The sequence below is a fragment of the Salmo salar genome, chromosome 01 (assembly GCF_965601325.2).
Source record: "Salmo salar chromosome 01, fSalSal1, whole genome shotgun sequence".
Lineage (NCBI taxonomy): Eukaryota > Metazoa > Chordata > Actinopteri > Salmoniformes > Salmonidae > Salmo > Salmo salar.
The window spans coordinates 148,373,019-148,397,363 of record NC_138291.1 but is presented as its reverse complement, the minus strand read 5'-3'; the positions used below and the strand labels follow the sequence as shown (position 1 = coordinate 148,397,363).

The window sequence follows — 24,345 nt, the reverse complement described above, 5'->3', positions numbered from 1 at the left end:
CAGGCTAGAAGATACACACACACACAGTGTTCCCTCCAGGTGTGTCTTTTTCCATGGCCAGTGGGTTCCGGGCTGGTCATGGTGTTTGTGTTTCACGACAGATCATGATACTGTGTGGCGTCTTCAAGGTTGGACTGGGCTACTCTTTGTAAACACGCAGGGTTGTTGGTGAAACCAAATCTAATATGTCTCAATAATAAGAATGGCTTGATAAGAAATGGCTTATTGCTGTTTGAGACACGAGATTAAATTAACTATTTCACACTGAAAAATCACAGACAAGACTAGCTATGGATATGTGGGGTAACACAGACTAATCCCATGTGTGTTGTATTCAGGCCAGAAGCAGCCTGAGGACCTGACCATGTTTAGTGTGTCCAAGGGTGTGTTCAGAGCTGGTCTGTGTGTGTGTGTTTTCCACTGAGCAGATCATAATTCCCCCGTCCCCCCTCATCTCTGTTATGTACAATAGGCTACATGCATTAGAATGTCCTCCACATAGTCACTTCTATGATCTCTATCTGGAGCCACCCACTCCAACCACCTCTTGCAAATGTTACCTTTTATCCCTGGCAAAAGAATACGCTTTTTTTCCTCTCCTTTTGAAGATCGGCAGACATGATAACCTTAGCTGGTGAACTGCAAATGCTACGGCAGCGGGCTAGCCAATCACATTTCTCGTCGCTGGCCGGTGTGGCTCTCTTATAGGGCTCAGTGCGGTGACTATCTCTGTGGGGATGTGCTGCATGAATGTGAATGAGTCAGAAGGTCTCTGAGTTCTGGACACACAGGATGAATATCCATGACAATGGACAATAACGGATCATATCATATCTCAAACACATAGGCCTATTCACTTAAAAATGCTACTAACATGAAAACACAGCAGGTGCCCCCCCCCCCCCAAAATCAAATGTAACGTACATCCTGCTATCAATACGCATTCCATAGCAGCTGAAAGGAGTCAAGGACGTGTTTCAGGCTCAAAGATTTAATCGGGGCCACAACAAATCTGAACTCATCATGAGGGCCCTCAGTGGCTGGCGAGTCTGCGTACCCACATCCATACCCATAATCCCGACTGAGTTCTTAAAATAATTGTTTCTTTTTAAATTGGAAATTGGTCCTACGGCCATGTCTGTTGCCCATCCCTGCTATAGAGAGCAGGTTCATATAGTAGCTACAACATCAGTGCATAAGGCATATTTGGCTTATACCAAATGGTGTCTAATATGTACTTCCAAATCCAATGATGTCTAAATCCATGCTAGAGGGAAAGCACAGTTCATACAACACATCTCCTATAGCTGAAGAGGTGACCCTAGTGTGGGTTTGAGTCAGTGATAATACTATGAGATACTATGACATGGCTTGGAGGACAATGCTACGAGACAGGTGGTCTCTCTGCCTGTGTTGTCTGATTCAGAGCACCACAGTACTTCAGACTTAGACTGAGCCTCAGGAGCACAGTCAGTCTGTCATCGTGTTTAATCACGCTTAACATACATACAGGCGGATTAAGTGGAGAGCCTGTCAATCATGGCCAGGAAATGAAATAGGCCTATTCTCTAAAATATATCACACTGATATTGCTTATTAACCGATCCTGTGTAATAACTAGCAGTCAGATTGAGCTAGAAATACTTCAGATGTTCACAGCAGTCCCTCATTTTAGCACAACGTTTTTGTTCCTTCTTTTACTTTTGTCAATTAAGATTCACGTCACTCTATAATCAATATTATTCAATAGGTATCATTTCAATGGCCATTATCACAACATCTCAGCACATACATCATTTAACAGATGAAGAACACTATTAGGAAAATACCCCTCAACATAGAACCTTCTCATTACTGCGTGTGTGCACCTGCTGGATGGGACCAGGGAGGCGCTCTCCCAAAAAATCGATCCACAAACAAGCCGCGGTGGTGGGTACAGGTTGGCGATACTGTACAATGTAACTTTAAACTATAATAAACAATGTTAGCATTTCTACTCGCGTGTTATCTTTTGTAAAAAAAACTGTGCGACATGTTTAGCGATAGGAATATGCTTGAAAGGTTAGCAGTTGTGTAAAGTACTTAAGTAAAAATACTTTAAAGTACCACTTAAATCATTTTTGGGGGTATCTGTACTTTACTATTTATATTTTTGACTACTTTTATACTTTTACTTCACTACATTCCTAAAGAAAATAATGTACTTTTTACCCCATTCGTTTTCTCTGACACCCAAAAGTACTCGTTATATTTTGAATGCTTAGCGGGACAGGAAAGCACCTAAAGAGAAAATCCCCTTTCATCCCTATTGCGTCTGATCTGGTGGACTTTCTAAACACAAATGCTTTGTCGGTAAATTATGTCTGAGTGCTATCCGTAAATTAAAAAAACAAGCAAATCATGCCGTCTGGTTTACTTAATAAAAGGAATTTGAAATGATTTATACTTTTACTTTTGATACTTAAGTATATTTAAAACCAAATACTTTTTTACTTTTACTCAAGTAGGATTTTACTTGGTGACTTTCACTTTTACTTGAGTCATTTTCTATGAAGGTATCTTAACTTTTACGCAAGTATGACAATTGGGTACTTTTTCCGCCACTGAATGTTAGCAACATAAACAATTATTACATTTGACGGGCTAGAAAGCAATGCAGTGTAATGTCCAGACTGATGGGAACACACAAGTGCGCATCGTCACAGATCTCCACACGGTTTCTGACATTGTGGTGTTTTCTTTCTCTCTCTTCCAGTTTCTGTGTCTGAAGAACATCCGGACATTCCTCAAGGTGTGCCACGACAAGTTTGGCCTGCGCAACAGTGAGCTGTTTGACCCATTTGACCTGTTTGATGTCAGGGACTTCGGCAAGGTGAGTGATATTGATTTTGAATGGGAGGTCATTGTGGTTTGGGCCCTCATGACAAGGCTGTGTGTGTAGCTATTGAAGTGTTGAGTGTTCTGCCCTGCCCAATGTCTTACTCGGAGATGGGATCTTTTTTCCCAATGTGATATAACAGGGTAAAACTGTTGCTCCCGCTACTCAGAAAATATAATATGCCTGGTTATAGAGAGCCAGTATTGTTGTAATGATTCGTTCAGTACAGATTTGATTACAATATGGGATGTTTTGGGTGAAATGTAATAGTAATGTTTTTACAGCTCACAATCAGATCTGACTGCTGTAGCAGCAGGGTATTGTGCATTTCAGCTGTCAGAGCATACGCTGTCCCTTCAGGGTCAGCGCTTTGTGCATGTGTCAGTGAGTGTGGTTGGGTGAATATGTGTATCTTTGTTTTATGCCAGTGTGTGAGATGGTACATGGTTTTTCCTGGAAGCTGTGTGTGTGTGTGTGTGTGTGTGTGTGTGTGTGTGTGTGTGTGTGTGTGTGTGTGTGTGTGTGTGTGTGTGTGTGTGTGTGTGTGTGTGGCTCAGCAGCAGTAGGCTGACTCATTTCCAGGTATTACTGTGAGGGGTGGGGGTTAGGGACAGGATATAAGCACTGGGGTATTACAGTATCCCATGGCTTCTGCTCTGTCTGGGTGTGGGCCTCAGCTTGCAGTTAAACCCTCCTGTTCTCTTCACTTGCCCTGGGTGCCCTGGAGGTGTCTGTGTTAGATCCAGGGAACATTTAACTGGATTCCTCTCTTTACAGCTAATCCTATTTACTGTGAACCATGGGGGATGCTTGAGGTCTCTCCAGGCTAGTGGGTCACTAAAGCATTGCACATATGCAGAGTGATGTCATAGGATACTGTATATATGTAGTGCCACTATACAGTATGCTGTGATGCAAGGATTAGTTTGGACTATTTTTTCCACTGTTGTCTCTAGGTGGAATGAGTCAGATCAGGGGTGTTTGTTGATGGTGTAAATGGCCTTCCGGGGCTGAAGTTTGAGGTGTGGGGAAATGTCTGACTGAGAACAGGATTTAATTAGTTATAAGACATACTTTAATCTTCACTGTGAGTGTCATCAGATCCTCTGGCCATGCTCTCCAGGCTCAGTTGACATTGACTGTTTTGGCATTTAACCCCATGAAAATCCTTATGTGTGAGTGTGTGAGTGTGTGAGTGTGTGAGTGTGTGAGTGTGTGAGTGTGTGAGAGAGAGAGAGAGAGAGAGAGAGAGAGAGAGAGAGAGAGAGAATTAATTTGGCATTTTGTAGATGTCTGAGAGTCAATGAGCTCACAGTAAATTATATTAAAATTGGGCCCCAGTCAGAATCAATCCCACACACCTTCCACATGTCAATTTGGAAATTGCGTTTTTCATGGTCTCAGAGGTGGCAGGCTTGTCTTCGCATTGATTTTCCATTAAGGGAAAGCATCACATTATAATATATTGATGTGAACAGATCCCCTCTAATGTGGCTTACATTTAAATGTGTGGGTGCGCGTGCGTGCGTGCTTTCCCTGTTAAGCAAAGATTAAGGAGGGTACTTGTCTTCTTGTAGAAAGGCTGGTTAGACAGCCTCTTGAAGTTTTTCTTCCTACTCCTTTGTTAACTTTTTTATACGTACAACATGGATTTTCTTCTTGAAAGTGTTTTATGATGTTAAACACAGGGTATGGGTGAGAGGGGTTGGGAATCAGGGGGCTTGAATCAGATGCATCTGATCTAGATTCATCAGCTTCTTCTTCTCCTCATCCTCTCATACTGTATGTTTACACTGGCTGGCTGTCAGGGGCAACAGAGTTCACCTTTCCACCCTTCCAATCCATCTCTCTCTCTCTAATGATGGCCTATCCCGGGTCATATGATTGGGAGACAGAGGGAGATGGGGCTAACTGGCCCACAGTGCTGCAGGCACAGTAATTGCACCCTCAGAACCTCCTCCCACCCTCCTCTCAGTGATCTTGTTCTGGGTCGTCGAAACAGATGGAACCCCCCGCCTCAAACCTTCTACCATTGCCCCTCTCTCCTCCACACATTCTCCCACACTACCCTCCTCCTGCACCCCAACTCCCTTCTCCTTTTCTCACCACCATCACCCCTTAGCCCCCGGGATAGAAGCTCTTGTTCCACACAGATGGACAGAATCCCCCCTTCATTAGATATTCATTATGACATCATTAGCGATGAAAACAGCTTATTACAGTAGACCCGGGGGAACGCTTGGGTCTAAACGTTCCCTCCACTACCTCCCAACAGCCTTGATTTTCTACCTTTTAATTAGCTTCCCAGAGAAACATGGCTGTCATTTAAATGAACATGGCAATCAGTTTGTTTGGCTGTTGAGATGATGAGCATAATTAGGCTGCACCTGTTAACCGTTTATCAGTATTGGGGGATTTCCGGTCTGTCTGTGACTTGTGGCCGATGATGAGAGATGGAAGTTCTGACATCCTGCACTGTCATCTTCATTAGGCAAAGCATTGTTCTTTAAAATGCAGACAGCGAAGACAGTTTATATTATTTCTACATGAAACTGACTTTGAATTGTAACTGATTCATGGACTAGCCAAGCTTTCAGACTGTAATTCATTGAATTGATATTGTGGCATCAAGGTAAATGGCGTTTTGCAATGGCTGTGTGCATTTGAGTGCAAAATTGGCTGGCAGGCTGTGCAATGAGAAGAAGCCCAGAGATGAAGCAACAATCACTTTACTAAAGTAATGGGAAGGACAGGGGAACAATTTACAGTCAAACTCAGTTGCACATGACTGCACTCTCTTTCAGCTGCATCCCACTCTACATCAAAATTGCCATTGTTTTGAGCAGTGGCGATTTTAGCATGTAAATCTCGGTGGGGCAAAAAATGTATAAACGTGGGATGCATGCCAGCAAAGCCACTACACAACACAACACTAAATAATACATTAATTGCACTATAACGGTGACAAATGGTGCCCATAAAGTTGTCCCAACAGCAGAGTCCCAACAGCAGTCCCAACACTTTACCACTGCTACACCTGGCTATCAACAAAGGCTTGTCTGGCAGCGAAACAGTTAATTCAGCCTCATTTACTGCCTTTAAAAAAACATAGCTTATATGGCTGACTTGCTTAAACAAATGTGGTTTCTACTGACAGTTGAGATGTACAAACTATGGCATAAAGGGACGACAAGCAGATAAGAGGCAATCCGTAATTTCAATTAAGACATTAATGAGCAAGCTAGGACTGATGTAACTTTAGTCAATATAAATATTTGTTTAGAACTTTTTAAATGTACAGCAACAGAATTCAGAACATGGGCCGTTCTTACAGTGTTCTCCCTGTACACCAAGTCAGAACCGTAGGATAAATAAAGGGGGCATATAAGCAGACAATGAAAGCTCTTACAATATTCAATGATTACATTTCTCTAAAACAGGTTATAGGCTACATGTGCACCACCAAGTCAGAACAGTAGGCGAAATTAAGAGGGGTAAATAGACCATATTATTAGGGTGAGGCACATGGGCTAGTAACAGCTTACTACACAACATACGCTTAGTATTACTTTCTTAGCTGCAGTACACATATCTCCCTGGCATATTACCTCATTTATGCAGCAGCATACAATACATTTTTGGACTCACCTTTTTGTGCTGTGCTCACTTGAACAGGAAGGTGGCATGGCAGTCCTTCGTGGGCAAATTTTGTCATCAAAGTCTGGCATTCTATGGATTTATGGTGCTTTCAAGACAACTGGGAACTCAAGGTCTAATCATGATCGAATCATGACAAAAACAAGGTCATGATGGCGTCATTGATCTTCAGGTCATAGCTCTAGAAAGAGGCCCGAGTTCCCGACTCACAATTCCAAGTTGGATGACCATTCAAAACATATTTCCCAGTCAGAGCTCGTTTTTTTCCGGAATTCCCAGTTGTCTTGAAATCAATGAAATCAAGTTTTTGCAGTTCCGAGTTAAGTTGTTTTGAGCACGGCACAAATCATGCTTCATTATCAATGTTGAATGTTTATCATTAAAAATTTGATAAAGAGCACCTTAATCACAGAGCCAATCATGGCGCAACGCTCCGTATTTTCTGCTGGCTTGTCCCACCACCACAGAAAGCACTGAACTAGGCTGAAACAGCTGCATTTTGGAGCTGCCTTACTCAAGAAAACAAAAAATAGACATTGTTTGTATGCGGCTTTATTAACTTAATTCTATATTTTTTACATTGGTTGCAAACATATATGTCACACGTATTAATGCCAAAATAATATGCAAAACGGCAAGCCCCCACCCCCTCAAAACAGCCCTGAATGATGGGTCGCCACTGGTTTTAAGTAACAATCAGGAGACTTTGTTTGGAAGTAGGCAACGTTCAGACATCCAAGGACTGTCTCTCAAGAGAAAGGCTGTTTGTCTTGGCTGTGTAAATGTGTCCTTTGGTTGTCATGCCAGCAGTGAGGAGAGGGAATGCTGTCAGGTAGAGCAGGATGCCATTGGCTAAATGATTGCCTCGGTGGAGAATGAGAAAGTGGGTGGAGGGGAAATTATGGAGAGAGAAGGAAGTGGAGGGTGGGGGGAAGACTCTGCAACCATCAGACACCTGTCTTTCCCAATTAATTTGAGAAAACTGCACTCTTTCAGCTTCCATTTCTCTCTCTCTTCCCTCACATTTATCTATTTTCCTTTTACCCTCTCTCCCCCTCTTTCTCTCATCATTCTCCAGTCTCACCCTCCCTCTTTATTCTCTGAGTATGTTTAGGGCTGGGGGATATGACCAAAATAACATATGACAGTATATCATTTTTATTTTACGGTATTTGATGTTTCTGAATAATAAAACTTCTAGATATACTTTATGGGTAGTGCATGACCCTACACTCTTAGAAACAAGTACTATCTAGAACCTAAAAGGGTTCTACCTGGAACCAAAAAGGGTGCTCCTATGGGGACAGCCAAATAACTCTTTTAGAACCCTTTTTTCTAAGAGGGTAGGATGGCAAGTGGTTTTAATTGGCTTTCTCCATTCTGATTGCTTTATACTGTTCAACCAAACATCAACCCCAAAATAATAGGAGGACAAAACTGACAGTGTAGTCCTATGTAGAACATGGCATAGGAATCAAAATTCTCTTTAGTAGTCTCTGAGGGACAGTTTGACATTTACTGGGGTGGGGGGTGCTGGTCCAAAATTGGGAAGGGTTGTCTAACTTAATTTTTTGTTTTAAGGAGGGTTGTGTGTTTTTTCCCTGATTTATATTCAATACAGCCAAATTTGCTTGCATGCGCCTCCTCTATCAAGGTGTTTTCTGTACTTCCCTTATGCACTATGCTTTTCCACGCACTAACTATGCCGCAAGTCAATATAGTCTACCAGTCTAACTGTATATCCTGCCCTCTATCCATAGTGACAATAGTGGTAGTAGGATCGTTTGTCCAGATCTGCAATAAGGTGCGTCATTGCGCATGAAAGAACAGGTGAAGACATGCAGTTCAAAAATTTCCCCTATTGATCTTGTTTAGGGACAATAAAATGATCCTACCTAGACTAGCCTACAACACCACAATCCAATGAATAATTGCCTTATTATTTTCAAGTGAGTAACATTGAGTAAAATTCAATTCTAGGCTTTAAACTGCAGTGTAAATGTAATTTGAATAATGGTCAAAAGCCCTGTTATTTGACCGTTTCATTCCACTCATTTCATTTGGATCAGTTGTATGTCTACTCTCGACAGATTATAAGTTATAGAAAGGCACAGTATTTTTACTTCTGATACTGGTGTGCTGTCTGTTGCAGATCATCATTCTCCCAAGTCATCTTATTTGGTTGGAGCCACATAGGCTTATGCTGCCAGCAGCCCAGTTATTCAGGAAAGCTTTAACTTCTATGGGCTAGGTGGGACGCTAGGGACACAGGCAGTGAAATATCAGGGCGGAAAATTCAAAAACAACAAAATGTCATAATTCAACTTTCTCAAACATGCAACTATTTTACACCATTTTAAAGATAAACTTCTCGTTAATCTAACCACATTGTCCGATTTCAAAAAGGCTTTACAGCGAAAGCAAAACATTAGATTATAGACAAAAATAATCACACAGCCATTTTCCAAGCAAGGACATGTGTCAATACAACCCAAAACACAGCTAAATGAAGCACTAACCTTTGACGATCTTCATCAGATGACACTCCTAGGACATTGTTACACAATACATGTATGTTTTGTTCGATAAAGTTCATATTTATATCCAAAAACAGCATTTTACATTGGCGCGATGTTCAGAAAATGTATTCACACCAAAACGTCCGGTGAATGTGCACATCAATTTACAAAAATACTCATCATAAATGTTGACAAAATAAATAACAATTATTTTAAGAATTATAGATAGACTACCCCTGGATGCAACCGCAGTGTCAGATTTCCTCTGATTTAGTTGTACTTTAATTAATGCAAACACGTGTATGGTAAATATGTCGTTCGTATACGGTCTCTCTGTAACACCTCGCAGGGCAGACAGAAGAAGAGAGCGTCACATTCTATTGTTCTCTCTTTTATACTCTGACAGAGATAGTTCCCGCTCAATGCTGGCCTGTCAGAGGGAGGAGAAGCGTGGTTTAAACTTGCTCCTCCTATCGTTGGCGTGCAGGCTGGTCCCAGCGTCGTGACGCACTTCCTGTCGCCGGGTGTCGTTCTTCCTGTCTTCAGCAGTTGATTTATCCGCCGTTCATATACTTATTATTGTAGCATAGCTTCCCCAGTATATTATATAAGTTATGCAAACAAATAGCCAGTTCAACCCTAACACTATGCATGGTCACTTTACCTCTATCTACATGTACATATTACCTCAATTACCTCGATTAACCTGTGCCCCCGCACATTGACTCTGTACCAGTACCACCTGTATATAGCCTCGTGTAACAGTATTGCTTCCATCCCTCTCGTCGCCCCTACCTGGGCTCTGCACACATTGACAACAGCCACCCTCGAAGCATCATTACCCATCGCTCCACAAAAGCCGCGGCCCTTGCAGAGTAAGGGGAACAACTACTTCAAGGTCTCAGAGCGAGTGACGTCACCGATTGAAACGCTATTAGCGCGCACCACCGCTAACTAGCTAGTCATTTCACATCGGTTACACTTATCCCCTTTTTGACCTCCTCCTTTTCCGCAGCAACCAGTGATCCGGGTCAACAGCATCAATGTAACAGTATTGCTTCCGTCCCTCTCTGGGCTCGAACCAGGGACCCTCTGCACACAGACAACAGTCACCCTCAAAGCATTGTTACCCATCGCTCCACAAAAGCCGCGGCCCTTGCAGAGTACGGGGAACAACTACTTCAAGGTCTCAGAGCGAGTGACGTCACCGATTGAAATGCTATTAGCGCGCACCACAGCTAACTAGCTAGCCATTTCACATCGGTTACACTCGCTAATGTTATTTCATTGTTGGTTCTAAATTCTATATGTGTATATATATATATATATATATATATATATATATATATATATATATATATATATATATATATATTCTTTTTTTCTATTTTAGTAAATACTTTCTTAACACTTATTTTTCTTAAAACTGCATTGTTGGTTAAGGGCTTGTAACTAAGCATTTCACGAAGCATGTGACAAGTGCAATTTATTTGATTTGATTTTGATTTGAAATGGTTTCACTTTGCTTAGTTATTTGTTCAATTCCAGCATTCACTTCCACTTCCATTTTAGTGAATTTCTTAATTTCCTGCACTAATTTATCAATTAGTAGTCTTATTTAGAACATTGCATAGGAATCAAAATCCTCTTATAGCCTCTAGCGCTGGTACTCGACAAATGGTTTCAATTTGAGTAGTTAATTGTTCAATTCCAGCATTCACTTCCACTATTTTAATCAATTTCTTAATTTCCTGCACTAATCTGTTATCAAGACATTTCATTTGGCTTAGTATGCCTCTATTTCATTCCCCAAAACACTTTTCCTTGACAGAATAATAATTATCCTGCTTCACTGTGCATTTTCGGCTTCAATTGCAGTTCTTACTTTCACCACTAGGTAGTCAGATGATCTCAGGGTGCTCTGTTTGGCAAGCTTTCCCTCCAGAAGTTGTTGACTTGTTGCGCTAGCAAGCAGCCACTCAGCTGTTAGCAGTTTCTTACTGTCAATAAAAACAGATGATTGCTATACTTTTTTCAATTCATTACTGAATTATTTAATGTAAAAAAATCTAACATTAAAATACCATTATACTCCAAACCGTTCTGTGAATTAATATGCTATATCGTTTTTCATGGTTCACTGCCCAGCCCTAAGTGTGTTGTGATAAGACTTAGCCGCGAGCTGTAGTCATTGTGTAGACTCTGAGACAGTGTCGGTGTGATGTGATTACCATTCTGAGGCTGTGCAGTGGCTGATTGCTCTCCCTGTTTCTCTGGAGCCTCTGAAGCCTCTGCACACTGACCTCTGCTCCCCCCGTTTCCTTACCGCTTCCTGCACCATGGTGCTGAAAATAATCCAGTTTCTTAGCATCCCCACCCTGAACAATGAGACTGAGCCGTCTGCTGAGCTGTGTGTGGAGCGTGCCTGCAGTCTGCTGAGGTAGATTCCAACCTCGCCCTCGGCTCTTTCCCTGCTCTGCCTTTCACTGACCAACCACATGCCTCTGGTCCTGTCCCAAGGCTGCACACATCCATTCAGGAGATTATGCGAGGCCAGAAGTGAGGGAATGTAGCTATAAAGGGAAAACTGACGTCTAAGTCGTTTTTCCATTTATTTTTACAGAAGCTGCAGCCTGTATTTAAAAAGATGCTTCACTTTATTTGCTTGCAATTTACGGTATTGCATATCCTGTTTGCCTGAATAAGCAGGTCAGGTTAGAGGGACTCAGTGTCAGGCTGGGGAGAGTAACACACAGAGGCATGGGGGTCAATCAGGGTCACATATTGGGTCAACCTCTCCATCACTCTTCATGTCCAGACACCTCTCCTCAGACAGTTTAACACCCCTGTCCTTTCCTCAGCTAATGTCTCTGTGTCCCTGTCCTTGTTCCCTCTTAGTGTCCCCATCTGTCTTCTGTCCCCTCGTCCGTCTCCCGTCTATCAGGAGACAGAACACCCACTGAATGTTTTTACATAAAGCTGCCAAGACACAATCTATTATTCATTCCTAAAGGCACACTCCTGATGATAATTCTCCTGCTATGAATTATAGATGGCAAGTTCCCTCCCCCTTTAGGACCCCCCCCCCAGGACTCCCCTCCCTCTCAGCCCATGGCCTCATTAGTCATTGTCTCGTTACCGCCATTCCCGCGGAAACAGGTGGTGGCCGGGCGATGGCTGTTGTCTGGGACTGTGTTGGTACTGGTCAGTGTTGGTACTGGTCAGAATTGATTCAGAATGTGGTCAGTTCAGTATGTGTTTCTATTGTCACTCTGCTGACTGTTCAGAAGACAAAGGAAATATGGTATGTCATAAATGTCTGACATTTACCTTTGTCAGTGACATATCATATGTGTGTGGGTCGTCCAGGTTGAGTGTCATGGACGCATAGTGAAGCTGGCTTCTGGCAAGCAGATGTCCAGATATCTTTATCAGAAATGAATTCAGCCTCGTGGATTTCATCCAGCTGTCAACTGAGACCACCTGTGCCATGTTTCCAATGTGTCTGTCTGTATTTACACATACAGTAAAGCTATATCAACCCACTTTAGAACACCGTTTCTCAGGAACTCAGGAAATAGTAGCAGTAATATCTTTAAATCAGCAGAGACTCACTTTTCTTAGAATCATCTCACTGTTTTTCAACACTGTTCTCATTCTGACAGCATTCAACAGCCACAGCCATTAATTTGGCCAAGAGCAGATAAACCCTTGATGTGCTCTATGAAATTGTTTTTATTGAGCTCTCAAAGCATTGTACAGTCAAATTCCTATTGTGAAAATAATTGCCTTCCTTTTGTTTTGGCACCGTGAATGTTTACTCTGAATTTAGTAACAGACACAATGGGAATGGTCCCTGGCCCCGGCTCCACCGGGCTCTTTGAGGATTCTCAGCACACCATTCTGCAGTGCTGTCTGCCCAGAGGCAGCAGAGGTGTACCAGACTCTGGGCTGTGATTCGCTGGCCGGCCTGGCGGACAGCAGAAGCTGTATCCTTCCTTCCCTGCCTGTGGTTGTGTGTGGCTGTGGAGCGCAGCGGGAGTAAAGAGGGGGCGTCGGGGAGGATGGGCCCCCACAGGGAGAAGCGTTTGTGAATTCCACGCTGGCAGCGTGTGCTCTCATTATTTCCCCTCCCTCGCTCCCTCCTTCTCTTAACGGCCCCATAGGTACCGCTATGATGGACAGGTACACTCCCAGGAATCACCCACATGAAAAAGGGAAAAAGCATCAAATAGGGTACCTGTCCTCTTTCATTTTTCATCACGGAGGGATTATTTTTCATATGCTCTTGAATGGAAGGATAAACTCCACCAGCCTCACAGCTTAAAGGAAAATTCCACCCAAAATCTTTTGGTATTTGTTTCGTTAATCCATTGTTGACATAGTCCCAAAATGTTTTTCTTGTCAGCAATCAAGTTTTCAAGATATGTATCTTTCAAAATACAGAAATCATCCCTGTATGATGCATTTTGCATCACATGATGCATGAAACAAATACAAAAAGATTGTTTTTGGGTGGAGTTTTCCTTTAACTAACAAGCTAGCACAAGGTGTCCCTAACTAGCAAGCTAACTAGCTAGTTAGCACACTGCTGTACTAGCGGGAGGCGAAGGCAACCTGTAGACAGTCCTTCACCCCCGCCTGTCGGCAATGTTAATGACGGTGACGGCAAGGTGTTCGGCAGTGAAGGACACTGTATACTGGATAATACTTTTATTTCCCTTTTGAAGATGTCATGTTCGAGGTGGGGGCGTTCAGCAGGAACCAGTGGGATGCTCGAGGAGGGGCGTTCCACATGCAGAACACCCTGAATTGCGGACTGCAGTTGCACACTATTGGTCATAATGGACAAGAACTGCTGTTAATTTAGTAATTGCAGCATTACTACACTGGTATTAGTGCATTTGGAAAGAATTTGTAGTCAGAAAGTAAACCGTCGAGGCAGCTTAGGCTCATTACAAAATAGTATTACAGATGATGGATCATGGTTAATCCACTTTTCTCAACCGTCTGTCGCAAGAGTCAACTAAGGACAAGTGTCACACTAGGTGAAATGCCTTTACTTTCTTTGCGATTGCGCACTCATTGGCTCTATGCCCTCTCAGGGTTGTTATTGAAAGCATTATCGGCCAGTAAGCAGAGAACGCTGCTGGAGTCTAGAGCAGTGATTGGTCAAGTCAGGTGAATGGGACAAGGTGACTGTGACGCTGGCAATGCTGATGTGAGGGGCAGAGTGGAGCACACACGGCTTTGTGACCAAAGCCTTACAGCTGTAATCCCTAAATCCCCAAAACCGCAATCACACACAAAGAAACAACTACAGCTGTTCACATCAGGTCAGGATGTTGGCCTAGTATTGTATGGGAAAATCACTGGAAAGGCTATTTTTAATCAGAAATTGTTATGGTTGTGTTTTCCAAAAATATTACATCTCTCTGATTTGAAAGGGAAGTAATAATTTTTGTTGAGCACGCTCTCTGTAACCTTTTATATGGTTATAGTCGTTAATGATCAGGAGAGCTTCAAGGAAGGAAACAGTCAGACAGTGTTTCAGAGCAGCCCACAGTTATAAAAACACAAAGACAGGGACTAGTAGAAGATTGGGACTGTTGAATCTAACGCTGTCTGATATCTGCAATCAAAGAGCTGTAAAATGTTAATTAAAATGCATGTATTATCGAGAGCAGTAGCCTAAAACATGCTGGGATGGAATACCAAGGACCAGCAGCACTATAGCCTAAAATATGCTGGGATGGAATACCAAGGGCCAGCAGCAGTATAGCCTAAAACATGCTGGGATGGAATACCAAGGGCCAGCAGCACTATAGCCTAAAACATGCTGGGATTGAATACCAAGGACCAGCAGCACTATAGCCTAAAACATGCTGGGATGGAATACCAAGGGCCAGCAGCAGTATAGCCTAAAACATGCTGGGATGGAATACCAAGGACCAGCAGCACTATAGCCTAAAACATGCTGGGATGGAATACCAAGGGCCAGCAGCAGTATAGCCTAAAACATGCTGGGATGGAATACCAAGGGCCAGCAGCACTATAGCCTAAAACATGCTGGGATGGAATACCAAGGGCCAGCAGCAGTATAGCCTAAAACATGCTGGGATGGAATACCAAGGGCCAGCAGCACTATAGCCTAAAACATGCTGGGATTGAATACCAAGGACCAGCAGCACTATAGCCTAAAACATGCTGGGATGGAATACCAAGGGCCAGCAGCACTATAGCCTAAACATGCTGGGATGGAATACCAAGGGCCAGCAGCACTATAGCCTAAAACATGCTGGGATGGAATACCAAGGACCAGCATCACTATAGCCTAAAACATGCTGGGATGGAATACCAAGGACCAGCATCACTATAGCCTAAAACATGCTGGGATGGAATACCAAGGACCAGCATCACTATAGCCTAAAACATGCTGGGATGGAATACCAAGGACCAGCAGCACTAGGCTAAAGATAGTGTGGACTACTCCCCCACTCTGTCCTATTTCTCATTGGGGATTCCATTTATTCCACCACTCCTCCTCCTCCTCCTCCTCCTCCTTCTCCTCCTCTTCCTCCTCCTCCACCTCTCCCTGTAAGATTAGCAGTGTGTGGTGTGAATGCTCAATATGCTTTCCAACTGCTTCGCTCTGTCATACTCCTCCTTCCTCCCTCTCTCTCCTCTGTCTCTAATAAACTCTCTCTCTTGTCGACTCTATCCCTCTTTCTATATTTGTTTCCCATCTTAGTCTTTCTGTCACAGTTATTGTATTTGACCCAGGCTATATTTTGCGTTTGGTGTTGAAGGTCCAATGCAGCCGTTTTTGTTTAAATATCAAATCATGATTGTTTTAAATTAAAATGGTCAAAAATACATTCTTAGCATAGAGCAATTTCTCAAGCAAGAATTTTGCTAGGACTGTCTGGGAGTGGTCTGAACACCAGCTGTTATTGGCAGAGAGGTTTGGAACTCTTTCTTATTGTACTTACTAATTCAGAGCCTTTTGATGTCACCAGGCAGGCCAAAACTCTCACCAAAACAGGCTGAAATTTCTTACACTAAAAGGTTATTATTAATATTTTCACTATTTTACAGTATTATTCCAATCTCATAGTGTGGAAATATATATAAAACACAGAAAAACGATGTTTTTGACTGCACTGGGCGGTGTTCTACACAGCCTGAGGTAATTGGACACGCCTGATAAAGTGTGTGTAGAAGGCTAGTGTTCTCTTTATGTGTAGTGTTGAATAGCCTGCCAGGTGTTGCTAGAGCCCTCATGCAGTGTGCTAAACTGCTGCCTGCCTCCTCACCTCTCCTCATTTCTCACCCTGCAGGTGTCCTCTAGCAGGTAGTAATAACGCCCAGCCTTGTACTGTCTGGACTAACATAAACTGTCCAGAAGGGGAGCACTGCCTGGGCCATATCTGGGTACAAAAATACACTTCAGGGAAGTTTGCCTTGAACCCCATAAAGATCTTGGGCATTAACCTTGAATAGATAGCCTACATATATATGTGTTTAATATTGGTTTGTTCAAGGCTGTCGATGTCCATTGACTTCCCCAATGCTGCCCCCATCCTGGATGCCTTTAGTCCAGTTACACTGGAAAACCCACACCTGTTCCTCATCTCCCACCTGGCCAGGGCAGCAGTCTAACCAGACTCTGCCAGACATATCAAATACATTTTTATTTGTCACATGCACAGAATACAACAGGTATAGATCTTACTGTGAAATGCTTACTTACAAGCCCTTAACCATCAATGCAGTTCAAGAAATAGAGTTAAGAAAATATTTACTAAATAAACTAAAGTAAAAACATAAATTACATAACAATAACGAGGCTATATACAGGGGGTACCGGAACCGAGTCAATGTGCGGGGGGGGGGGGGGTGTGGGGGGGGGAGATTAGGTGAGGTAATTTGTACATCAAGGTAGGGGAAAAAGTCATCGCTGTTCTCATGTCCAGAAGCTCTTTTCAGTCATTTGAGACAGTAGCAGCAACATTATGTACAAAATAAGTTACAAACAATGTGAAAAAACGAACAAAATAGCCCAGTTTGTTAGGAGCCCGTATAACAGCAGCCATCCCCTCCGGCGCCATTATGGAGATTCTACAGAAGATTGACAAAGAGATAGGAGAGAGAAAGAGAAAGACAGAGTCTGCTTTGCCTCAGTAAGGTTGGCAAAACTGACAGAAGAAGGGAAATTAGTCTTCCTCTGGATAATCCCCTGGAAAAGAGGGAGCAAGAGAGAGAGAGAGGGAGAGAAGGAGAGGGAGTAAGAGAGAGAGAGAGAGAGAGAGAGAGAGAGAGAGAGAGAGAGAGAGAGAGAGAGAGAGAGAGAGAGAGAGAGAGAGAGGGAAAAGGCTAGCAAGATGCACTATTGTTGTGGAAGTGTCTTGGCTCAGCTCTTAGCTCTGTGCCCTGTGATGAGGGAGAATGGTTTTAGTGTTGTTGACGCCAGGAGAGTAGAGAGTAGAGGTCGACCGATTAATCAACATGGCCAATTAATTAGGGATGATTTCAAGTTTTCTTAACAATCGGTAATTGTCATTTTTGGATGCCGATTATGGCCGATTACATTGCACTCATGCGAGTGCAGCAAGGAGCCAAGGTAAGTTGCTAGCTAGCATTAAACTTATAAAAAACAATCAATCTTAACATAATCACTAGTTAACTACACATGGTTGATGATATTACTAGTTTAACTAGCTTGTCCTGCATTGCTTATAATCAATGCAGTGCCTGTTAATTTATCATTGAATCACAGCCTACTTCGCCAAAAAGGTGATGATTTAACAAAAGCGCATTCGCGAAAAAAGCACAATCGTTGCACCAATGAACCTAACCATAAACATCAATGCCTTTCTTAAATCAATACACAACTATATTTTTTTAAACCTGCATATTTAGTTAAAATACATTAATGTTAGCAGGCAATATTAACTAGGGAAATTGTGTCACTTCTCTTGCGTTCAGTGCAAGCAGAGTCAGGGTATATGCAGCAGTTTGGGCTGCCTGGCTCTTTGCGAACTATGTGAAGACCATTTCTTCCTAACAAAGACCGTAATTAATTTGCCAGAATTTAACATAATTATGACATAACATTGAAGGTTGTGCAATGTAACAGCAATATTTAGACTTAGGGATGCCACCCGTTCGATAAAATACGGAGCGGTTCCGTATTTCACTGAAAGAATAAACGTTTTGTTTTCTAAATGATAGTTTCCGGATTTGACCATATTATTGACCAAAGGCTCGTATTTCTGTGTGTTTATTATATTATAATTAACTCTATGATTTGATACAGGTGGAGTCGGAAGTTTACATACACTTAGGTTGGAGTCATTAAAACTCGTTTTTCAACCACTCCACAAATTTCTTGTTAACAAACTATAGTTTTGGCAAGTCGGTTAGGACATCTACTTTGTGCATGACACAAGTAATTTTTCCAACAATTGTTTACAGACCGATTATTTCACTTATAATTCACTGTATCACAATTCCAGTGGGTCAGAAGTTTACATACACTAAGTGGACTGTACCTTTAAACAGCTTGGAAAATTCCTGGAAATTATGTCATGGCTTTAGAAGCTTCTGATAGACTAATTGACATCATTTGATTCAATTGGAGGTGTACCTGTGGGTGTATTTCAAGGCCTACCTTCAAACTCAGTGCCTCTTTGCTTGACATCATGGAAATATCTAAAGAAATCAGCCAAGACCTCAGAAAATCAATCCCAGAACAATAGCAAAGGACCTTGTGAAGATGCTGGAGGAAACAGGTACAAAAGTATCTATATCCACAGTAAAATGAGTCCTATATCGACATAACCTGAAAGGCCGCTCAGCAAGGAAGAAGCCACTGCTCCAAAACCGGCATAAAATAGCCAGACTACGGTTTGCAACTGCACATGGGGACAAAGATCGTACTTTTTGTAGAAATGTCCTCTGGTCTGATGAAACAAAAATAGAACTGTTTGGCCATAATGACCATCGTTATGTTTGGTGGAAAAAGGGGGATGCTTGCAAGCCGAAGAACACCATCCTAACCATGAAGCATGGGGGAGGCAGCATCATGTTGTGCGGGTGTTTTGCTGCAGGAGGGACTGGTGCACTTCACAAAATAGATGGCATCACGAGGAAGGAAAATTATGTGGATATATTGAAGCAACATCTCAAGACATCAGTCAGGAAGTTAAAGCTTGGTCGCAAATGGGTCTTCCAAATGGACAATGACCACAAGCATACTTCCAAAGTTGTGGCAAAATGGCTTAAAGACAACAAAGTCAAGGTATTGGAGTGGCCATCACAATTCCCTGACCTCCATCCTATAGAAAATTTGTGGGGAGAACTGAAAAAGCATGAGGCCTACAAACCTGACTCAGTTACACCAGCTCTGTCAGGAGGAATGGGCCAAAATTCACCCAACTTATTGTGGGAAGCTTGTGGAAGGCTACCCGAAACGTTTGACCCAAGTTAAACAATTTAAAGGAAATGCTACCAAATACTAATTGAGTGTATGTAAATGTCTGACCCACTGGGAATGTGATGAAAGAAATAAAAGCTGAAATAAATTGTTCTTTCTACTATTATTCTGACTTAAGACAGGGAATTTTTACTATGATTAAATGTCAGGAATTGTGAAAAACTGAGTTTAAATGTATTTGGCTAAGGTGTATGTAACCTTCCGACTTCAACTGTATTTGATAGAGCAGTCTGACTGAGCGGTGGTAGGCAGCAGCAGGCTCATAAGCATTCATTCAAACAGTACTTTCCTGCGTTTGCCAGCAGCTCTTCGCAATGCTTGAAGCACAGCGCTGTTTATGACTTCAAGCCTATCAACTCCCGAGATTAGGCTGGCAATACTATAGTGCCTATAAGAATATCCAATAGTCAAAGGTATATGAAATACAAATGGTATAGAGAGAAGTAGTCCTATAATTCCTATAATAACTACAACCTAAAACTTCTTAACTGGGACTATTGAAGACTCATGTTAAAAGGAACCACCAGCTTTCATATGTTCTGAGCAAGGAACTTAAACGTTAGCTTTTTTACATGGCACATATTGCACTTTTACTTTCTTCTCCAACACTGTGTTTTTGCATTATTTGAACCAAATTGAACATGTTTCATGATATATTTGAGACTAAATTGATTTTATTTATGTATTATATTAAGTTAAAATAAAAATGTTCATTCAGTATTGTTGTAACTGTCATTATTACAAATTTATATATATTTTTAAATCGGCCGATTAATCGGTATCGGCTTTTTGGCCCTCCAATAATCGGTACCAGCGATGAAAAATCATAATCGGTCGATCTCTTGTTGAGAGATTTTATAGGTACACTGGGACTGTCACTCTCACTCACAGCAATCAATAACCTCTCACCTCTCCCATCTGATAACAGCGTGTGCATGTCTACGTGCATGTGTGTGGTTTTAGTAATGGTTTATGGGAGAAGAATATTGCTCATTGTTCAAGTTGTTTTTGGTTTCAGTTTTCCTCCCAGAAAAAGAAACATTATTACAAAGTTGCAGACGGTGGAGATTTTAAGCTATGCACCTAGTGATGCCAAACTATGCACAACCAACTACCTGGAATGGAAGCAAAACAAGTCTACACTCTCCAGCTCCCCACACCTACACTGACTTAACAGAGAGAGAGTTTTCTGAATATTATCCACACAGTGGTCACTTTGTGTGCTGCTGGCTGCTGGCTGACACTCTCAGGCCTCATGGTACTTCATGTTTCCAGCCTGAGTAGAACAGCTAGTCTTTGTGTGGCCGCAACATTTGCTTCATTGTCAGAGCAGATGCATGTAGTTAGTGACATTTTTTTATTGTCTTCATTGAAGAAAAGCTGCATGTTCCATAGGAGACGGTCGTCAACACAAACACACAGAGACCCATAGTATTGTTTCTGTCATAAAAAGAAAGACCAACCTCGGAACAAGCCTAAAGCACAGAAACACATATAGAATGCCTTGAAAAGTCCCCAAACAAACACAGAAATGCATTCAGACAAAGACATGGTGTATTACGGCCCTAAGCGCTGGTGGGCAACATTTATAAAGGAACACAGCCCTAGAGAGTCCCCCAAGCGAAGCCTTCGCCTTGCTGCACTCTCAGCTCCGCTAGTACCAGCTGGCAGCCTGACTCCTGTGTTTCTGCTTAGCTCTTCCAATACTGCTCTAGTTTTACTCATTTCAAAAGGGGTTTCTCAGTTTCTGTTCTGTAGTGGAGAAACTACGGGACCTCTGTGGGATGCTTTAACAGCTTTTAAACAGCTCTCCTTTTTTTAGACTGCCGTGCCGTGGGTTGATTTCCCAGAAAGGGAAAATCATTGAAAGACTGGATCTCACACGGCTGCTTCCAAGGGTGTCTGGACTGCACAGGTCGCTACTCGCTACACTACAGCAGGCGTGACTCGCTACGCCTCTCATACATGCGAGCAGACACACACGCGCACGGACACACACACACACATAAACACCTACACTTGCAAACACATAGCGAGTGACTTACAAACAACCACCTGTGGTGTAGGTCACTTTATGAAGACAGACTATTTCTGTACATTATTGTTTAATGTAAAGTAATAAAAGTATTTTACAGAACACATGTGCCGGCTAATACATGCCTAGGGTTCCGCCTTCTCGCTCCCGTACCCAATGCTGAGCCGTGACATCACTGCCTCATACGTCCCTGCTCAACATTAACATTACACCACATCTAGGCAGCAGGTAGCCTAGTGGTCGGCGTGTTGGGCCAGTAAGAGAAATGGTTTGAATACTCTGAGCCGACAAGGTGAAAAACCTGTCGATGTGTCTTTGAGCAAGGCACTTAAGCCTAAATTACTCCAGGGTCGCCCTGTAAAACAATACATTTCACTGCATCTATCTGGTGTATGTTAAATAATGATAATTGATCTCCTTTTCTGGAGAACAAAAAACGACCTTTCACTCAGCAGGTCATAAGGGGATTATTCTGCCCTTGTAAAACTAACCTCTTCCTAGTCTGGCTTTTAACTAAAGCTCAGTATACAGTGCCTTCAGTAAGTATTTACAACCCTTGACTTTCTCCACATTTTGTTGTGTTACAGCCTGAATTTAAAATGTATTAAATTGAGATTGTTTTGTCACTGGCCTCCACACGATACTCCATAATGTCAAAGTGAAAGTGTTATTTTTTTTTTTTTTTTTTTTTAATGATAAGATGAAAATAACTTCAGCAGTAAAACATGTCTTAACAAGTCACATAATATGTTGCATGGACTCACTCTGTGTGCAATAATTGTGTAATAGTGTTTTGAATGACTACGTCATCTCTATACGCCACACATACAATTATCTGTAAGGTCCCTCAGTCGAGCAGTTCATTTCAAACACAGATTCAACCACATAGATCAGGGAGGTTTTCTAGTGCCTCACAAATGCCTTTGCAACAAGGCACTAAATGTGGCAAAGCAATTTTTTGTTTCTGAATAAAAAGTGTTATGTTTGGGGCAAATCCAATACAACACATTATTGAGTACTACTCTATATTTTCAAGCATAGTGGTGGCTGCATAATGTTATGGGTAGTATTATAATCGTTAAAGACTGGGGAGTTTTTCATGATAGAAAATACATGGAATGGAGCTAAGCACAGGCAAAATTCTAGATTAAAACCTGGTTCAGTCTGCATTTCACCAGATACTGGGAGATTAATTAACTTTCAACAGGACAATAACCTAAAACACACACACACACAAAAAACTACACTGGAGTTGCCTACCAAGAAGTCAGTGAATGTTCCATAGTGGCCGAGTTACAGTTTTGACTTAAATCTGCTTGAACATCTATGGCAAGACTTGAAAATGGTTGTCTAGCAATTATCAACAACCAATTTGACAGAGCTTGAAGAATTTTGAAAATAATAATGGGCAAATATTGTACAATCCAGGTGTGCAAGCTTTTAGAGACGTACCCAGAAAGCCTCATTTACATTTATATTTAAGTCATTTAGCAGACGCTCTTATCCAGAGCGACTTACAAATTGACTCAAAGCTGTAATTGCTGCCAAATGTGATTCTAACATGTATTGACTCAGGGGTGTGAATACTTATATCTGTATTTCATTTTCAATAAATTAACCAAAAAAAGCAACAACATATTTTCACTTTGTCAAAATGGGGTATTGTGTGTAGATGTGTAAGAAGAAAAATCGATCTAATTCATTTTGAATTCAGGCACAACAAAATGTGGAAAAAGTCAAGGGGTATTAATACTTTCTGAAAGCACTGTATCAGGTGAACATTACAGTTATTTTCTTCGACAAACTCTTTCTGTTGAACTGTCCTCAGCATTTTTTACTTTTATACACAACTTTCTCAGTCAAAGACTCAGTCCTTTTGCTTTTATCACTTCTTTGCCTGATCTTGTTCTCACAGCGACGGATGTGACCTGGCAGTTCACAGAGGTAGACATCTGAGTCTGCCTGGGAAGGGTAGGTGTGTCCTCCTCAGGTAGATGTAACTGTTGGCTGTCTTCACAGTTGTTCTTTGTAGCAGGGATTGGCACCAAATTATGTCGGTTTCTCCTGAGTGTGCCTTGTGGCCGTCTGACAAGGTAATAGCGGGGATTGCGATGTGCAGATGTCTCTGTGCTTTTGCGTCAGTGATCCACACATTGTCTCCCGGTGACAGTCTGGAAAGGTAGCATTTTGAGTCCATCCACCTCTTTTCTCTTTCCCTGAATTGAACTTTTCTGAGATCTGGAAGTATTGGTTCCAACGTGGCTGTAAAGGTAAGTAAGGCAGTGCGTAGGCGACGCCCCATAAGAAGTTCTGCTGGACTGTATCCATTGCTAAGAGGTGCAGATCTGTAGGCGAGCAATGCCAGATATGGGTCAGCAGCTATCTTCAGTATGTTTCTGAGCATCTGAGGGCTCATTCTGCTTTCCCATTGCTCTGGGGAAACCAAACGCTTCTCATCACATGCTCAAAGCCATAGTCCGTTGCAAGTCTTGCAGGTCTCTCCCTGAAAACTGTGGCCCGTTATCTGTGACTAATATCTCTGCTATGCCGTGGAGGGCAAACATTGATTTCAAATGTACAATGACATGTGGACCTTGACGGCTTGAGCTCTCTAAAAGTAGTAAGTGGTGCTCAATATGAATAGGTCTGCACCTAGTTTCTGCCAAGGTCAATCTGGTAGTTTGGTTGGCATGATTGGCTCTCTCACATTTGTTCTCTCTTTGACACACACCCTGCAGTTCAATACTAACTCGCTTCA

General features: G+C 42.1%; 1 protein-coding gene across 10 annotated transcripts in view; it reads left to right on the top strand.

Annotated features, from left to right (window-relative positions):
* LOC106565324 (guanine nucleotide exchange factor VAV2) overlaps positions 1-24,345 on the top strand; it is a 216,728-nt gene that overhangs the window by 51,824 nt on the left and 140,559 nt on the right. For all 10 annotated transcript variants that reach the window (XM_082955330.1, XM_082955327.1, XM_082955328.1 and 7 more), the window contains exon 2: positions 2,756-2,872. In XM_082955330.1, the coding sequence (XP_082811456.1) occupies positions 2,756-2,872 (117 nt within the window). The remainder of the gene's footprint in view (positions 1-2,755; positions 2,873-24,345) is intronic.